The 16197-nt window shown below is 44.9% G+C and overlaps 1 protein-coding gene across 4 annotated transcripts in view; it reads right to left on the reverse strand.

The window, feature by feature from the left end:
* Positions 1-15980, reverse strand: part of ANKRD66 (ankyrin repeat domain 66) — a 24334-nt gene extending 8354 nt beyond the window's left edge. For 2 of the 4 annotated variants that reach the window (XR_012622694.1, XR_012622693.1), the window contains exons 1-4: positions 11333-15980; positions 10817-10977; positions 9216-9444; positions 2179-2528 (exon numbers count right to left, since the gene is read on the reverse strand). Coding sequence is in view for 2 of the 4 variants with exons in the window: in XM_074820196.1 (XP_074676297.1) it covers positions 2345-2528; positions 9216-9444; positions 10817-10977; positions 11333-11496 (738 nt within the window). In the remaining 2 variants the exon portion in view is untranslated. Of the gene's footprint in view, positions 1-1982; positions 2529-9215; positions 9445-10816; positions 10978-11332 lie in introns of those variants that run through there. The other 2 variants (XM_074820197.1, XM_074820196.1) reach the window with 2 other exon arrangements.
* Between the last annotated feature and the right edge of the window lie 217 nt (positions 15981-16197).

Genomic DNA, 16197 nt, shown 5'->3' on the forward strand with positions numbered 1-16197 from the left:
TCTTGTATGGCAACAGTGTGAAGGACTCACTACTTTCTATGTACTCTCTATTAGAAATCAACCCAGAGGAAGAGTTTCTGCTAATTTGAAAAGCTGAAGTGAAGGCAAAAAAGCTTGGTTTGTAAGATTTTTATTTAAAGGTTGCCTTTTCCGTGGGCAAAAGAACACTCCCTTCTTTCTTCTCTCCATCCCCTCAGAAATGAAAGGGAAGAGGTTAATAAGGAAGTATAAGAAAGTGTTTTTGAACCATTAGCTTTCACTCTTTTCGGCTTTTCCTGCAGTAGTAAAGCAAAACAATTGCGTGCATGTTGTTCCACTAAAAAGAAAGGGTTTGAGTCATCTGATCAAAATTAGACACTCAAAGCCATCGCCTTTAGCTGCAATTCAGATCAGATGTCAAACGCCACTGAGTCTCACTTCACCGTAGGAGACACTCTCCACCACCACAGTTCCCAAGGGAGGCAGATGTTAAATATCTCATCTGGACACATGTCCACAGCTGAAAGACCTTTAAAGGACAGGCACCACCACACCTCCCTCTTTCCCTGCTGTTGCTCAATGCAGTTGATCCTCTAGCATGACAGTCCCAATCGCTTTTACAAAAAGACCATGGAAATTCCTTCTTACTCCTCCATCCCATGCACCGTCATCCCTCAAAAGCTCACATACCACAAGACTCAGCAGGCAAAAACTACATCTTGCAGATGTTCTCACATAAAAGAACACAGCCCCAGCAAACCATGTTGAAGACACCTTCTTCCACCTCCATGAAACCCCATGAACATGATACCCAACACAGCATCACCCCCCACCATGCACCAGCCCCATCCAGCTGGCACTGGAGGAGACAGGTTATAAACCACCACGACCACAGTGCACAGCCCATAGGCTCAAGTTGCTCTCTGGAGAGGTGCAGTGGTGTGCCCAGTCCTGGGGAAAATGTTCCTCAACTACAGGACACTACGGCCTCATGGCTAGAAACAGGCCTGTTCAGTTCATCAGCATGGCAACAGGCACTCTGCCCCACATATGTCTCCATGTGCACTGTCACTAACTCAACAGCCAGGCCAACTGTCAATGGTGTTGATGTTTCATATGGCTTGGAAGGTGCAAATGACAAAGCTGGAGCTTGACTCGTTTGCCCTAACATAGGCATTCTGAGTCATCTGAGAAGTCCTAGGGTATCTGAGACATCTGCATAGGGCTCTGAGCTACAGCACAGGATCTTCTGGAGACCTGCAGGGTCAGCCTGGGTACTCGAGAGCATCTCAAGTGGCATTAGACACCTCTGTGTAGATGGCTGAATCAGACCCTGGAAATCTAGAAGAGGGAGATGGTTCAGAGAGTTGTTGGCTGTGGTTGCGTTTCCTGAGTGTTGTGGCTGGGTGGGAAGGACACCTGTAACCAAGGCAGCCCAGAAGGACCAGGTTTGGGAAGTGGAGGGGAAGCGGGGCAGACACATAAGGGGAGGGGAAGCAGACACATAAAAGGTGTCAGAAGTCAATGCAAATGGCTGCCCAGTGCTGGCAGAGTATGGAAAACTGCTCTGGGTCAAATTCAGACTTTTTATGATTGAGAAATGAAACAGTGAAAGATGCTTTTGCCATGGAAAGTGCTGATGAGCAGAGGGATAGCTCAGAACCAGTTCCACCGCATTCCTATGAGAATAGATATAAAATGACTGGGGGCGCTGCTAAAAATAAGGCAGTGCTCTAACTGTCTTGGCAGCCACACATGTCTGAAAGTAGTAACTAGGGAGCGAGTTTTCCCTTCTGCTGGGCCAGGAATGGTAGGTACAGGCTGTTAGACCCACGTATCCAGTCAAAGGTCAACATCAACATCTCTCCTTCAGCCAGAAGAAGCAACTACACTTCCAAAGAAAAGAGAGGCAACACCAGAGACTACAAGCCCCTGTAGAGCCTTCTGGTTGACTCAAGACCAGAAGTAAACCAGCTAAAACATCACCAGAGTGAGCAGAACCACACTCCCAGATGCTTTCTTGAATCAATTAGGAGCAAAACCATTTCCCTCTCAGACAATATGGGTAACTGCTGTAATTTCTTTAAATTTATATATTTCAATGACTTAGAATATTAGTATATTAAAACATTGTCAGCAGCTTTCTGATATTTGAGATCTGATACGTATAGACACCCAGACAGACAGAAGCACTTCTACCTGTTCCCTGTCAGTGATAGCATTTATGGTACATCACAAAGATCCATTCTTGTGTCCATCTGCTTCTCCTGTTCATCCATATTTCACCCTGCAGGGGCATCTGAGCTCTGCCAGTGTCTTTGCTCTGCACTGCGAGTTGTCAGTGGCACCAAACAGGCGGGGCACGCTACTGCTTCCCCCTTTTTTTTTGATTTTTCTTTGGAGTGGAGGATGTGTAGTGTAGCTCCCATGAACATGGTGGGTTTCTCTCAAGTTCTTCTTTCTTGACTTCCCAGTCTTCATCTCTCTGGTCTAAGGGGATTCCTTTCATTGCAGCCATCCTGCGATAGTTTCTGCTCTCCACCTCTGCTCTGGGGAAGAAAGCAAGAGTGCATCTTCAGACACAGCACAGCCACACCACCGCTCATGAGCTGCCCATCTACAGACCAGGGGATCAGGTAGTCGTATGGTCAAAACACTGTTGCCATCAATAGAAGAGAAAACACTGAGGCTCATCCCAAATCCAACAACATTCATCACCCCAAGTGACCAGGTACTCACCCAGAGTTGGGCTGAAGTGGGAAACTTTTGGTAAGGACCTACAGTGAGACTGGACTTTTACCATTGGAATGGTAATTTCAACCATAAAAAGCTCTCAAAGACTGATCTTGTTAATCCGTGTGCTATTAAATAGACTTAAGCACGTTTAATGCAATTGTACATGGTATATTAACTCTCTGCAACCTCAACATTTCCATTTTATTTTTTGTACTGCTTATTCATAAGTACGAGAAATTCTTAATGCCAAAAAATCAGATCTGAAGACAACAGGAATTTGGGAGCATTTGTACATCGTTAATCTTTATAGAAGACATTTTAATCTCAGAAATTGTATAACCCTCATCCAATTCAGCCTTGAAATTTTGCTAAACTTTGCATTCAAATCCAGAACTAAGTTTGACAATTCATCCCCATTTCTGTTTTTTAAATAATAACTTGACTTAAGCAATGTCATAGAAATAAGGCTGTGCTGCAGAGGTTCCAATTTTGCACGGGAAAACATTATGTAGAAGATACCATTTTCCCCAGCACAAAACCTCCATACACAAACCGTTGACAACTCTCCACTGGTTGCTGGGGTTTTTAGCTGTGTTTTTCAAGTTGTCGCTATGATTTCAAGTGTGTGAAACCTGCTGGATGTCAAACACTCCCAGGGTCCATCCAGACTCTGCAATTTCCAGGTCAGCAGTGAGTTTGCTCTTGGCATCTGTGATTTTCCCAAAGTCCTAATTTCTTGGGGTGATATTCATATATTTTCTATTAAACAAACACATTCCCAGACCTTCAGTGAAGGACACTGTACAAGCTGACCTGAAAATAAACACACTTCACTGTACTTTTCCTTCTAGCCTTGAAATATCAATGGCTTGTCATTACACTTTCCTTTGAAAACAAAGAAAGCAAATTAAAAACCACTTTCATCAAGACCAAAATGCTCCTTTGAGCAGTAGAATTACTTTTTTTTGTCATCTCAGTTATGGCTTTGTTAATCACAGCTCTTAAGTATTTTTACTATTAAGTGTTGTTAACTTTCTCTTTATAATCTTTACACATGCCTGGCACAGACACAGTCAATTATTTTGGAAAAAAAGTGACCCCAAACTAAAAAATAGATAGCCACTTTCTGTATTTTGTAGGCAATGAAGAATTTTGAAAGAACAAGTACGTCTATCCTTCATGTCCAAGTCACACAACATAGAATCATGGAATGGTTTGGGATGGAAGGGACCTTTGAAGATCATCTAGTCCAACCCCCAGGTTTCAAGTCACTGAAAGTTTCTTTCAGTTCTCTTTCAGTTCTTCCTCACATCAGCAGGAAACAGGAGAAAGTACTGTAAAAACAGGAACCACTGTGGTGGGTTGACCTTGGTCCTCTGCCAGATGCCCACCCAGCTGCTCTCTCACTGCCCCTCCTCAACAGGACAGGGGCAGAAAGACAGAAAAGCTTTTGGGTTAAAATAAAGACATGGAGATCACTTAACAATTACGTCATGGGCAAAACAAACTCGGGGAAAATCAGTTTAATTTATTGCCAACTGAAAACAGAGTAGGATGATGAGGAACAAAGACAAAGCTACACCATCTGCCCCCCACCCCCTCTTCCTCACAGGTCAACTTCACTCCTTCATTCCAACTCCCCTACCTCCTCCCCCGAGCGGCACAGGGGGATGGGGAATGGGAGTTGTGGTCAGTCCATAACGCTTCATCTCTGCCTCTCCTTCCTCCTCATGCTCTTTCCTGCTCCAGCGTGGTCCTGCCCATGGGCTGCAGCCCTTCAGGGCATGTCCACGTGCTGCAGCGTGGGGTCCCCCGTGGGCTGCAGTTGGGCATCTCCTCCACCATGGTCCTCCACAGGCTGCAGGGGAATCCCTGCTCTGGGACCCGAAACACCTCCTCCCTCCCCTGCCCCTCTGACCCTCGTGTTGCCGAGCTGTTTCGCACACTTCTTCCCTCACTCCTCACTGCTGGGCAGCATTTTTGCCCTTTCTTAAATATGTTTTCCCAGAGGAGCCACCAGAGTGGCTGATGGGCTGAGCTGTGTCCGGCATGGGGCAGCCTCACTCTCTTTTCACAGAGACCCCCCTGCACTCCCCCACTGCCAGCACCTGGGCACAGATACCCCAATTGTACATCTTGTCCAAGAGAAGACAAACCCTTTTCTCCTATTGCACAGGTCTGAGTTTGTAGGTGCTCAGTATTTATGGAGCTCAGTCAAAAATACTACTAAATATTGGGAAAAATCCTTTTTTTCTGTAATACAGCAGCACTGTCATGTCAGTGCAACGCTGTCCTGGCTGAGAGCATGGAGCAAAGCCAGCAGCTCCACACAGATGTGCTGCATAGCGTGGGCTTACTCCCTCTCTATATATACAAATATATATATATACACAGTATAAATAGAAATGTGTATATATATAAAATATATACTATATTTATAAATATATAAAAATATATACAGTGTGTATATATATACACATAACTATATATAAAATATATATACACACATACATACACACACACAAACATATGCATGTGGGGTATGTGTCTATATATATGTGTGTGTGTGTGTGTATGTGTATATATATATATACATGTCCTGGGCTTGGACAGAGGAGCCTTGGGTGCAGTTTCAACACTCAGCACTTTGCAGGCAGGCTGGCACAGGCTGCGGGTCTCTGCCACCTCGACAGCTCTCACAGCATCCAGGGTAAAGCCACATACCCAGGCAAAACCCTCCTGCTGCCAAAAAAATATCTGATGCAAATTACATGGTTGCTATTCAGAAGCAGCTGTGCTTTGAAGGCTGCTTCCTATTCTTTGCATGCCCATGCAAACTTTGGTGAGTGGTATGGATACTCTGTAGCAGAATACTCCTAACATTTACATGTTAATAACATTTACATGTCCATACCCGTAATATTTCCATGCTGACGCAAACAACCCCCAGCACAGAGCCGTGGCTCAGCCCAGGTAGGCAGGGGTATGCTCGTGCAGCCAGCAGCAGCTGGGGTCAGACAGGCAGCGTGCGAGGATCGTGGTGGTGCCAGGGAGGGCTGAAGTGGGATTTAGGAAGGATTTGGATGCTCATAGCCCTGGTTAGATACGCATGTCAGCCCTGCATTGGGCATAGGCTATTATTTTAAAAATTGCCTTTCCTCTCTTTTTGCATGACAGGCAAATATCCAGAACTGACAGAGATGCTCTGTAACAAAATATCCCTCATATTTACATACCAATACTGCCATGAGCGAAGGGCAGACCTACTCTGTGTGGCACAGCATTAGCGTGCAGACACACACCTCATCTTCTGTCTGCAGCACAGGGCGGCACTGCCCAGCTCCCCCCTGCAGCCACGGATCCTGACCGTGGACATCACCTCTGGGACCTTCTGCACACCCGCAGGAGCAGAAGGTACTCCTGATTATGCTACAAATGCCACTAATTCCTCCTAGTTAATGCCAAGTCTGCTGATGTGAGGAGGTGAAACTGTTGCATGAGGGTGAAGGCATCCTCTGTGGTTGTAAATTATAGTGGTTGGGCTTGAAAAAAAGGGCTCCTGAGCCCTGGTGATAAACTGTTTGCTGCCCACAGGCTGCGTTATGGCTGTGAGGTGATCATACAGGCTTCGTGTGTCTTATAAAATGTCCTAGACACGGGCGTTCAGAGCATCTTCCCAGTTATTAAGTTCTCCCGGCCATGCTCCTAGCTGAGCCATGCAGCCTCAGGGCGAGTCAGGCCAGCACGTGGCTCTGAAAGACAATTTCCACCTTAAATTAGTCATTTACCTCAGAAAACCCTCTCCATGAGTGCTCTAGGCTGTTGCGTAGGTGGCTCAGACCAGGATGTCAATCATTCTGTCAATCATCCTCCCACTCTGCCTGCTGGGGGCATTGCCCGTCGGCATCATCCACACAATTCCCCCCCTCTTTGCTGTCACCTCACCCCACGGCTCTGGTGCACAGCCAAGAGCACGGCAAATGCTACAGACTTGTCAGGACTTGATAAGCAGGATTTAATGGTGAGATTGGTGCAAAAATGACAGCACTGAATAGGTTAGCAATTGCTATAAATGATTAATCAAGGGCAAAAGGCCTGCAGACCTTTCACTCTCCAGGGAAAACAATATTTACCTGTTCTGATAAAGAAATTAAGCAAGCCAAGATCTGAGAACAGTATAAAGAGAAACTCCCCCTTCTCAGAGAACTGGCAAAACTGAGCTTATCCCAGCTACAGTCTGGGTAGTAAAAAAACTAAGTAGCAGAGTTTAGATATCAGCTGTTTGTTGTTTAAATTTCTTTAAACTGAAGGTGTAAGGGCAATAAGAGCTGATTCTTCTGTGTGAAAGGAAGGGGGTGAATAGTGAGGGTTTGCAGCACGTCAGGTCCATAAATAGTGAGGCTTTAGCTGGAAGGTTTCCTGCATGTGAAAGGTCCCATCAGCTTCTATAATATCCAGAGCTCAGAAATGGGAAGCTGTGGCTCCCCTAGAAAGTTTTCTGTGCTCTGTACAGGGGGATTTTCCACAGTTTGAGTGTCTCTTCCTATGGAAGGACACTGATGCTGTGTCAAGATTAAAGGTGGGCATGGAGCATTTCAGCAGGAACCAACAAGTTGTAGAAGTACCTACAGAAAAGTTTACATGGATTAATGAAAATTGGCATTTGGTAGACACTGGTCACCTCAGGCATTTGCCCAGCCATCATACCCGATTTTGAATTTGGCAGCTCTTGTGCTGAACTGGCAAGCTGGAGCCTTTTGAGTTGGATATGCGTCTATAAAGAAATCCATGATTTGATGGTGCCAAAGCAGTCTTGAGAATGTGGCCGTGGTAAAAAAGATGCCAGTTAAGGACTATGGTGGGACTCTAAATTCACAGAAAAACCCAGAGGAGGAAAAGCCTTTGGGTGCTTTCAGCATCTCAGGGTCTGGCATGTGCAAGTTTCACAAGCAGTGTATTTAAATACCAGGTAAGGTGTGGGACTAGGACTTGCACTGAACAAGCTGGTTCTGGTGATCTGTTCCACTGTTTTAGAAAGATGCAGGTATGTGACACAGCTCAGATCTCTGGAGGACTGCATCCTGATCCAGGGAAACAGCTTTACAAGGGTGAAAATATCCGTGAGCCAAATCAGTGGCTGAAAAACAGGAATGGTAATTGGAAACCCTTTAAAAAGCATATTATACATTGCATATGTTGTGACAGTGATAACTGCAAACAGTTAAGACAATAAGGAGTTTTCCAAAATTTGGAAGTAATATGTGGCCATCCTCTTAACAGATCAAAAGGTATAATTTTCAATAATTATGGAAAAAAAAAAGCATGGCTCTCTACTGCAAGAAAAGCCAAATCACAGAATCACAGAATCATCTAGGTTGGAAAGGACCTTGAAGATCATCCAGTCCAACCATTAACCTCACACTGACAGATCCCAACTACACCAGATCCCTCAGCGCTATGTCAACCCGCCTCTTGAACACCTCCAGGGATGGGGACTCCACCACCTCCCTGGGCAGCCCATTCCAAGGCCTAACAACACGTTCTGTAAAGAAATGTTTCCTAATACCTAGTCTAAACCTGCCCTGGTGCAACTCGAGGCCATTCCCTCTTGTCCTATCGCTTATTGCTTGGTTCAAGAGGCTCATCCCCAGCTCTCTGCAACCTCCTTTCAGACAGCTGTAGAGGGCGATGAGGTCTCCCCTCAGCCTCCTCCAGACTAAACAACCCCAGTTCCCTCAGCCGCTCCTCGTACAACATGTGCTCCAGACCCTGCACCAGCTTCGTTGCCCTTCTCTGGACACGCTCGAGTCATTCAATGTCCTTTTTGTAGTGAGGGGCCCAAAAACTGAACACAGTAATTGAGGTGCGGCCTCACCAGTGCCGAGTACAGGGGTAAGATCACTTCCCTGTCCCTGCTGGCCACGCTATTTCTGATACAAGCCAGGATGCCATTGGCCTTCTTGGCCACCTGGGCACACTGCTGGCTCATGTTCAGCCGGCTGTCAATCAACACCCCCAGGTCCCTCTCTGACTGGCAGCTCCCCAGCCACTCCTCCCCAAGCCTGTAGTGCTGCTGGTGATATACATGATATATATTCACTACTATCAACTACTAAAGGCCTGTTCTTAAACAATTCAACCTGTGTATTCAGTATCCACCACTCTAAGAGGTTAATATTTCTTAGTTCTTGCCTTCATTTCCTTTGCTAAATAATCACTCTGTAATATCCTTATAAAAACAATGATGTCATGAAGTGGTAACGATTTTGAAAACATACCAAGACAAACCACAGAAGGCAGTGGAATAAATGAATGTCTTCCCCTTGACAAAGACACATATTTGCTTATTTACTACTCATGCTTGACGGCTTTAATAGGCTTTAGGTGGAAAGATAAGTAACACACTTGTATTTGTTGTGATCCTCTATCTAGCAGTCAATTTAATTTTAATTTCTCGTTCCCCATCAGCTGCTGCAGTGGGACCAGCCATCGCTACTCACTTTTCTAAGAACCTGGAGCAGTCGTGGTGACCATAGATTTCCGCAAGCCTCTTGGGAGTGTCGCCGAAGAGGTCAGCCGCGTCCATGGCAGCATGCAGGGAATGAAGGGTGCGAAGCACCCCCAGTCTCCCTGACTCAGCAGCAAAGTGAGCCGGAGTCCAGCCCACGTCACTCCGCAGGCAATGCCGGGCGCCGTGATCCACGAGGAGCTTGACCAGTTCCGACTGCCCTTGTGTTGGGCAGAGAAACAGGGAGAGAAGATGAACCTGCATTAGACTTTATTCCTTCAGGATGCAGAAGACAGTCACACACAGTTGATCATAATTCCCTCAGTCATGTAACGATGGATTTTACCCATGACCTGGCCATTTGATTTATCAAATAAATGATACTCATTAGAAAATGCTTTTTTTTTTTTTTCCAAACTGGACTGTTTCCAGAAGCATTTTTGCAACAAAACCAACAATAAAATCAAAAAAGCTTTTTACTAATTTCTGAACAGCACATCTCAATTAGTCATTGACCAATTGGCTATTGACTGTCTCAATTGTTTCATTTTGGTTTTTAGTTCAATGCAAAATAAAATTTAAACATTAAAAAAGTGGAAAACTTGTGAACAGCTTCACTAAAACAAAGGTTTGTTTGATAGGAGATAGAGAAATTACTAGTCTTCATTCACCTTCATATTTTTCTGACTTGTGGAATTGCTTAAAGAAACAAAAAAAGTTATTTCTACCCCACTTCACACTGCCTTGACTGAGCTAGACTGTTCCCAATGGCACCTAGGCCATGCCAGTCTCATCATTATTTTCTTAAATAACTCAGTTCCCTTTGCTGCTGCCCAAAGGAATAATAATCCATCAAGGCAAAAGTAAAACATGGTGTCAAGTATAAACCAGCAAAACACACACTTGATTTCTGAGCAACGACAGATGCCATGATGTGAGCTCCCAAAATGTAACAAACACCCTAGCATGGAGGAGTACAGGTCCAGTTTCCCATTTTACACTGTGCAGAATTATACATTATATGGTTGCATTCATCTCTTTTCTGGCCTATAAAGGGATGTTTGAATTTAACAGGCACTTCTGATGGTGAAGGACCAAATGGGAGCTGCAAACAACTCTGGTCCTGTTTGTTCATTCAACGAGGTGGGATAAAGGGAGAGCAATGTAAAACACGCTGTAGTTATTTTGTTCTATTGGGTTTGATAAATACCTGGTTTAAATACAGCGGGTTTGACTTTCTGCTCATTCGTGGAGGTGTACATGAGAAATAACTCCTCTGCACTCCTCTTAGAAAAGTAATGTGGGGGACAAGCAGGCATGCTATATGTACATACCCTGTAAATTGTAAATTTTCAAGTGACAGGAAAAAAAAGCTAAAAAATCACTTTGATGGTAACCCCAGAAATTATTTTGGAGGCAAAGTTTGCATTTAAATTGGTATTTTTCTCTTTCTTTCCCATTGAGGACAAAATGATCAGATAAAGCTGTGAATACTACCAGCATTAATTGCCATCATAGCAAGATGTATTTGCAATCAGCATCACCTTTTAAGGCACCTGCTCGCAGAGCTAACATAGCAGGGGGTGCCCTTACCTTTTGCAGCAGCCCAGTGCAGCGGGGTCCTGTCATGCCAGTCAACATCCTTGTGATTTGGGTCGCAGCGCCCTGTCCTCAAAATCTCACGTGCCAGGTCATAGTCCCCCAAAGCTGCAGCTTCATGGAGCTCTGTCATGCTGCACACTTCAGAAAGGTGCCTGGTAAAAGAGCAATTGTTGTTTAGTGGGTGTTCACTGGTGCATCAACTCCTCTCAAGAGCAATTTTAACAGATCAAGCAGCATCTGGAATAAAAATGAGACATGCACTGTGAAAAAACAGGATTTATCCAAAAATAAGGAAAAAGAGAGGGAAAAAAATTATAATTTATCTTCAAAGCACTGATCACAGACTGATGGTGACATTTGGTTTGCAATAATGGAAATCTGGAGGAAAGTGCAGCCCTTTATATAAAGAACTCGTAGATAAAACCATGTTGCATTTCTCAAGGATGTTGCTAACCAACAGCCAGCTCAGGCCAAACATTTGCCTCGGGTCTGTTAGTACTCACTTACCATGGAAACTGGCTCCTCCCTTGCCAATGCTGCCGATCCACTACTGGTAGTATTTTACTGCAATGAAAGAAATGTCTGTGCAAGTATCTTCTGATGTTCTTTGGTGCAAATAATAGAGCTATGGTGGTGTTGTGGTTCAACCCCAGACAGCAATTAAGCACCATGCAGCTGCTCACTCACTCCCCCCCCCACACCCAGTGGGATGGGGGAGAGAATCGGAATAAAAAACCCAAACAACTCAGGGCTTGAGATAAAGACAGTTTAACAGGACAGAAAACGAAGGGAAAATAATAATAATAACAGAATATACAAAACAAGTGATGCACAATACAATTGCTCGCCACCCACTGACCAACGCCCAGCCAATCTCCAAGCCACGGCATCCCCCAACTGACTTCCCCCAGTTTATATGTCCCCAGGGCATGACATCATATGGTTTGGAATATCCCTTTGGCTCGTTTGGGTTAGCTGTCCTGGCTGTGTCCCCTCCCAGCTGCTTGTGCACCCCCAGCCTCCGCTGGCAGGGCAGCATGAGAAGCTGAAAAGTCCTTGACTTAGTATAAACACTGCTTAGCAACAACTAAAACATCAGCGTGTTATCGACATTATTCTCATCCTAAATCCAAAACACAGCACTATGCCAGCTACTAGGCAGAAAATTAACTTTATTCCAGCTGAAACCAGCTCAGGCATGTTGCCTGATGGGTTTACTTCTGTGCTGCTGGTTGCTCTGCTTCCATTGCTGCAACTACCCCCACAGGGCATTTCCCACCATCTATGAGTCAGTATAGAGATAAAGTATTGGCCACCTTTCTCGCTCAGCGATGTCTAAAGCCAGTTGGGTGGCTTCCACCTCTGCAAACTGACTCAATTCACCTTCTCCTTCAGCAGTTTCTGCAGCTTGTCATAGGGAACTCCATACAGCTGCCTTCCACTCTGATGCTTTTTTACCACCACAGAATCACTGAATCATCAAGGTTGGAAAAGACCTTGAAGATCCTCCAGTCCAACCATTAACCTAACACTGACTGTTCTCAACTCTACCAGATCCCCCAGCGCTGGGTCAACCCGACTCTTAAACCCCTCCAGGGATGGGGACTCCACCACTGCCCTGGGCAGCCCATTCCAACGCCCAACAACCCCTTCTGCAAAGAAATACTTCCTAATAGCCAGTCTAAACCTTCCCTGGCACAACTTGAGGCCATTACCTCTTGTCTTATTGCTTGTTACTTGGGTCAAGAGACTCATCCCCCCCTCTCTGCAGCCTCCTTTCAGGTAGCTGTAGAGGGCGATGAGGTCTCCCCTCAGCCTCCTCTTCTCCAGACTAAACAACCTATGCAACAGGACCCCTCAGTAAACAGGACATATTGCCTCTCATTTTCTGGTAGTTTATTATACAGTGGAGCCTCTTCAGCATGCATCACCTCCTCCTCTGGCAATGTTCTGAAATCTTTGCCTTCTGGCCAGTCCATGATCACTTCTAAAATTCCTGGGTGACTGGGGCTCTTTATTTGAGCCCATTTTGTGATCAGCGTGACCCACTGACTCCACGTGGCCTCAGCTGCACCATGTACAGAGGGGACCCTCACTTTGAACATCCAGCCCAGCACCAGAAGTTGGGGTGCCAGGAGGAGCTGTGCTTCAGTACCAACCACTTCTGAGGCAGCTCGAAGCCCTTCATATGCTGTCAATATCTCTTTGTCAGTTGGAGTATAGTGGGCCTCGGATCCTCTGTAACCTCGACTCCAAAACTCCAGGGACTGATCTCAAGCCTCCTTGGGTGCTCTCTGCCAGAGGCTCCAGGTAGGGCCATTCTTCACGGCTGCAGCATAGAGCACATTTTAACATCTTGTCCTGCCCAGACTGGCCCAAGGGCTACTGCATGAACTATTTCCCGTTTAATTTGTTCAAAGGCTTGTTGTTGCTCAGGGCCCCGTTTAAAATCTTTATCCCTTACTAAGCAAACTGATTTTTTTGTGTATTTCTTCTTCTGTAGAGGGGTGACTGATACTGGCATGCGTTGGTTCTCTGGGTCAGCTGCAGTGCCTGTTGCAGGGGTTGGAGTAACCACAGTGCCAGTGGGTCAGTTTTCCCTCCCTTCCCCTTGAGGGTGCTGCATAGGATCAAGCAGCATTTGGTAGATACTGGCCAGGGCCCAGCACAGCGTGGTTAAGTTGTGCCTCTTTGGAATAGCCACAGCATTTTTCTTTCAAATATTCTCACTTTATCAGGGTCCTGTATTGTTCAGGAGTGAAGTTCCAAACCATTGGAAGTGAGAAGTTCTCTAGATACCTGCCCATATTCCCCCACATGCCATGCCACCCATGATTATCCAGCCTCGGGCAGATCTCAGGGTGGTACTCTTAAATAGTTGTTTAACCCTAAACAAGATCTGAACCACATTGAGGAACATGCTGGTTTCTAGCAATAGGACCATGCTGGTTTCAACATCCCAACGATATTCAAAATTCTCAAGAGCTATTGTAACTAGCCTGGAGGAAAAAGGGAAGGTGGAGGAAGGTGTCTCCTCCATAGATTGGCTCTCCAAGGAGAAAAGGTAAAGAGTGTAATTATTAATAGTTTCCAAGAGATGGCTCCTGAAGTATGGAAATGATGTCAATGCTGAGTACAAATACTGGATTAGTCTCACAACCAATAATTTTATCGTACCATAAATCAGCATTACGTAGTATATCAAAGGGAAAACCTTAATCCACCTCCCACGGATAAGCAGCAGCACAGGGACTATATACAGCAAGTAAGGTGATACATAACACAGCTCTAAGAGCCAATAAATCAACATTGTGACCGCCAACTATTAAACTAATATAATGAATACTTGTAACAAATTTGTTTTAACACGCTCTGGTCAGATCTGTTGTTATCTCAACCCTTCAAGCCCCACACTGGGTGCCAAAAAAGGACTGTCATGGTTTAACCCCAACCAGCAATTAAGCACCACGAGGCCACTTGCTCAGTGCCACCCCCTGCAGTGGGACGGGGGATAGAATTGGAAAAAAAAAAAAAGTAAAACTCAAGGGTTGAGATAAAGACAGTTTAATAGAACAGAAAAGGAAGGGAAAATAATAATAACAATAGAATATACACAACAAGCTATGTGCAATACGATTGCTCACCACCCAATGACAGATGCCCAGCCAATCTCCAAGCCACAGTGAACCTTGGCCAACTCCCCCCAGTTTATATACTGGGTATGACATCATATGGTTTGGAATATCCCTTTGGCTCGTTTGGGTTAGCTGTCCTGGCTGTGTCCCCTCCCAGCTGCTTGTGCACCCCCAGCCTCCGCTGGCAGGGCAGCATGAGAAGCTGAAAAGTCCTTGACTTAGTATAAACACTGCTTAGCAACAACTAAAACATCAGCGTGTTATCGACATTATTCTCATCCTAAATCCAAAACACAGCACTATGCCAGCTACTAGGCAGAAAATTAACTTTATTCCAGCTGAAACCAGCTCAGGCACGTTGCTTAAAAATCTCATCTCCATAGCTGTGCTTTGCATTTTCCAGTCCCATAAAACAGACCCCAATCAAGAAATGCAATTAGATCTTCAGTCCCGCAAGGCTTATACCTGTGCTAGGGGATATTTCCTAGCTGCTTTGCTGGCAGGGAATTTAAGCAGCTTGCAAGGATCACAACACTACTCCATCATCCTGAGGATTGGAAACACTGCAGTATTTTCTCCAGTCTGACTAAATCAATGGAGAAAAAACTTTTATATTCCCATATCAACATCTGGCTTTCAGCTAATTAGTCCAGTTCTCCTCAGAAACCAGAAGAGTTTTAGGATTTGCTTCAGCTTTTGCATTACATTTACCTCATGGAGTAACTTTCTCAGATTGAAAAGAGTGAGATTTCTATGTTCAGCATGTTGGAAAGGACCAACATTGAAGTTTCCTGAGGTTGGTGTGAGCGAAGGTTTGCAATCCTAGGGGCTATATCCTGGGAGCCAGAGGTGGATGGGGCCACTTCCCTGCTCCCAACTCCCATAAACAACCCAACAACATCCTAAATCCAGGCTGGAAAGAGACAGCACCATCTCTAACCTGCTTTCTTGTAAGGAAAATATGAGATACAAAGGTCAGAGGGAATCACAGCCTGTGTCAGTAGGTCCCTTGACTTAGTTGGTCAGATTGTGTAGACCAGATCCAAGAGAAAGACTCATACATGACTTCTACTGAGTTTGACTCCTGCAAATTGGGAATTTATGAATATATTAAAAAATATAATAAATTTTGGAGCTTCTCTGTGGGCCACAAAAGTATCATTGGTTTTGGCATGTCTCTGTTACTTTAAGCAGTCATGCACTGCCTCCTCCTCCTCATTGCCTCTCACTAACGTTGAAGAACCTGTTCCTTTAGATTAAACAGAAGTCCTCAGAGTTGTCCTCCAAGACCTTTCATCAGCATTAAATCTAACCTGAAAATGTTACACTTTAAGGCATCCATCCCATCACTGAAACAAGTGCTGGATAAAAGTACACAAAAAAATCTCGGACCTTTTCATACAAATTTATTATTTTCCAAGGAAATGCCAACAAAATTCAAAGTTTAAAAATATAACTTAAATTTCAAGCACCTTTGTGCTCTGCTAGCTTCAGATCATATTCACACACATAACCTGCAAGGGGAGGGGAAGAGAATTTGATGATTCCACCCCAGAAGCTCACCAGCTCTACAAGGAGACAGTGCATGGGTGCACCTTCATAAGCAACTTAGGCCAAGTCAAATTTTACCTTCCCTTCCTCCCCTACTGCCTCACTTTGCTTAGCCTTGAAGCTCATATGGCTGTTTCATCAGCTGGATCAACCTGTTGATCTCTCAGAAAACTAATCTTTTATTAT

The sequence above is a fragment of the Strix aluco genome, chromosome 3 (genome assembly GCF_031877795.1).
Source record: "Strix aluco isolate bStrAlu1 chromosome 3, bStrAlu1.hap1, whole genome shotgun sequence".
NCBI lineage: Eukaryota > Metazoa > Chordata > Aves > Strigiformes > Strigidae > Strix > Strix aluco.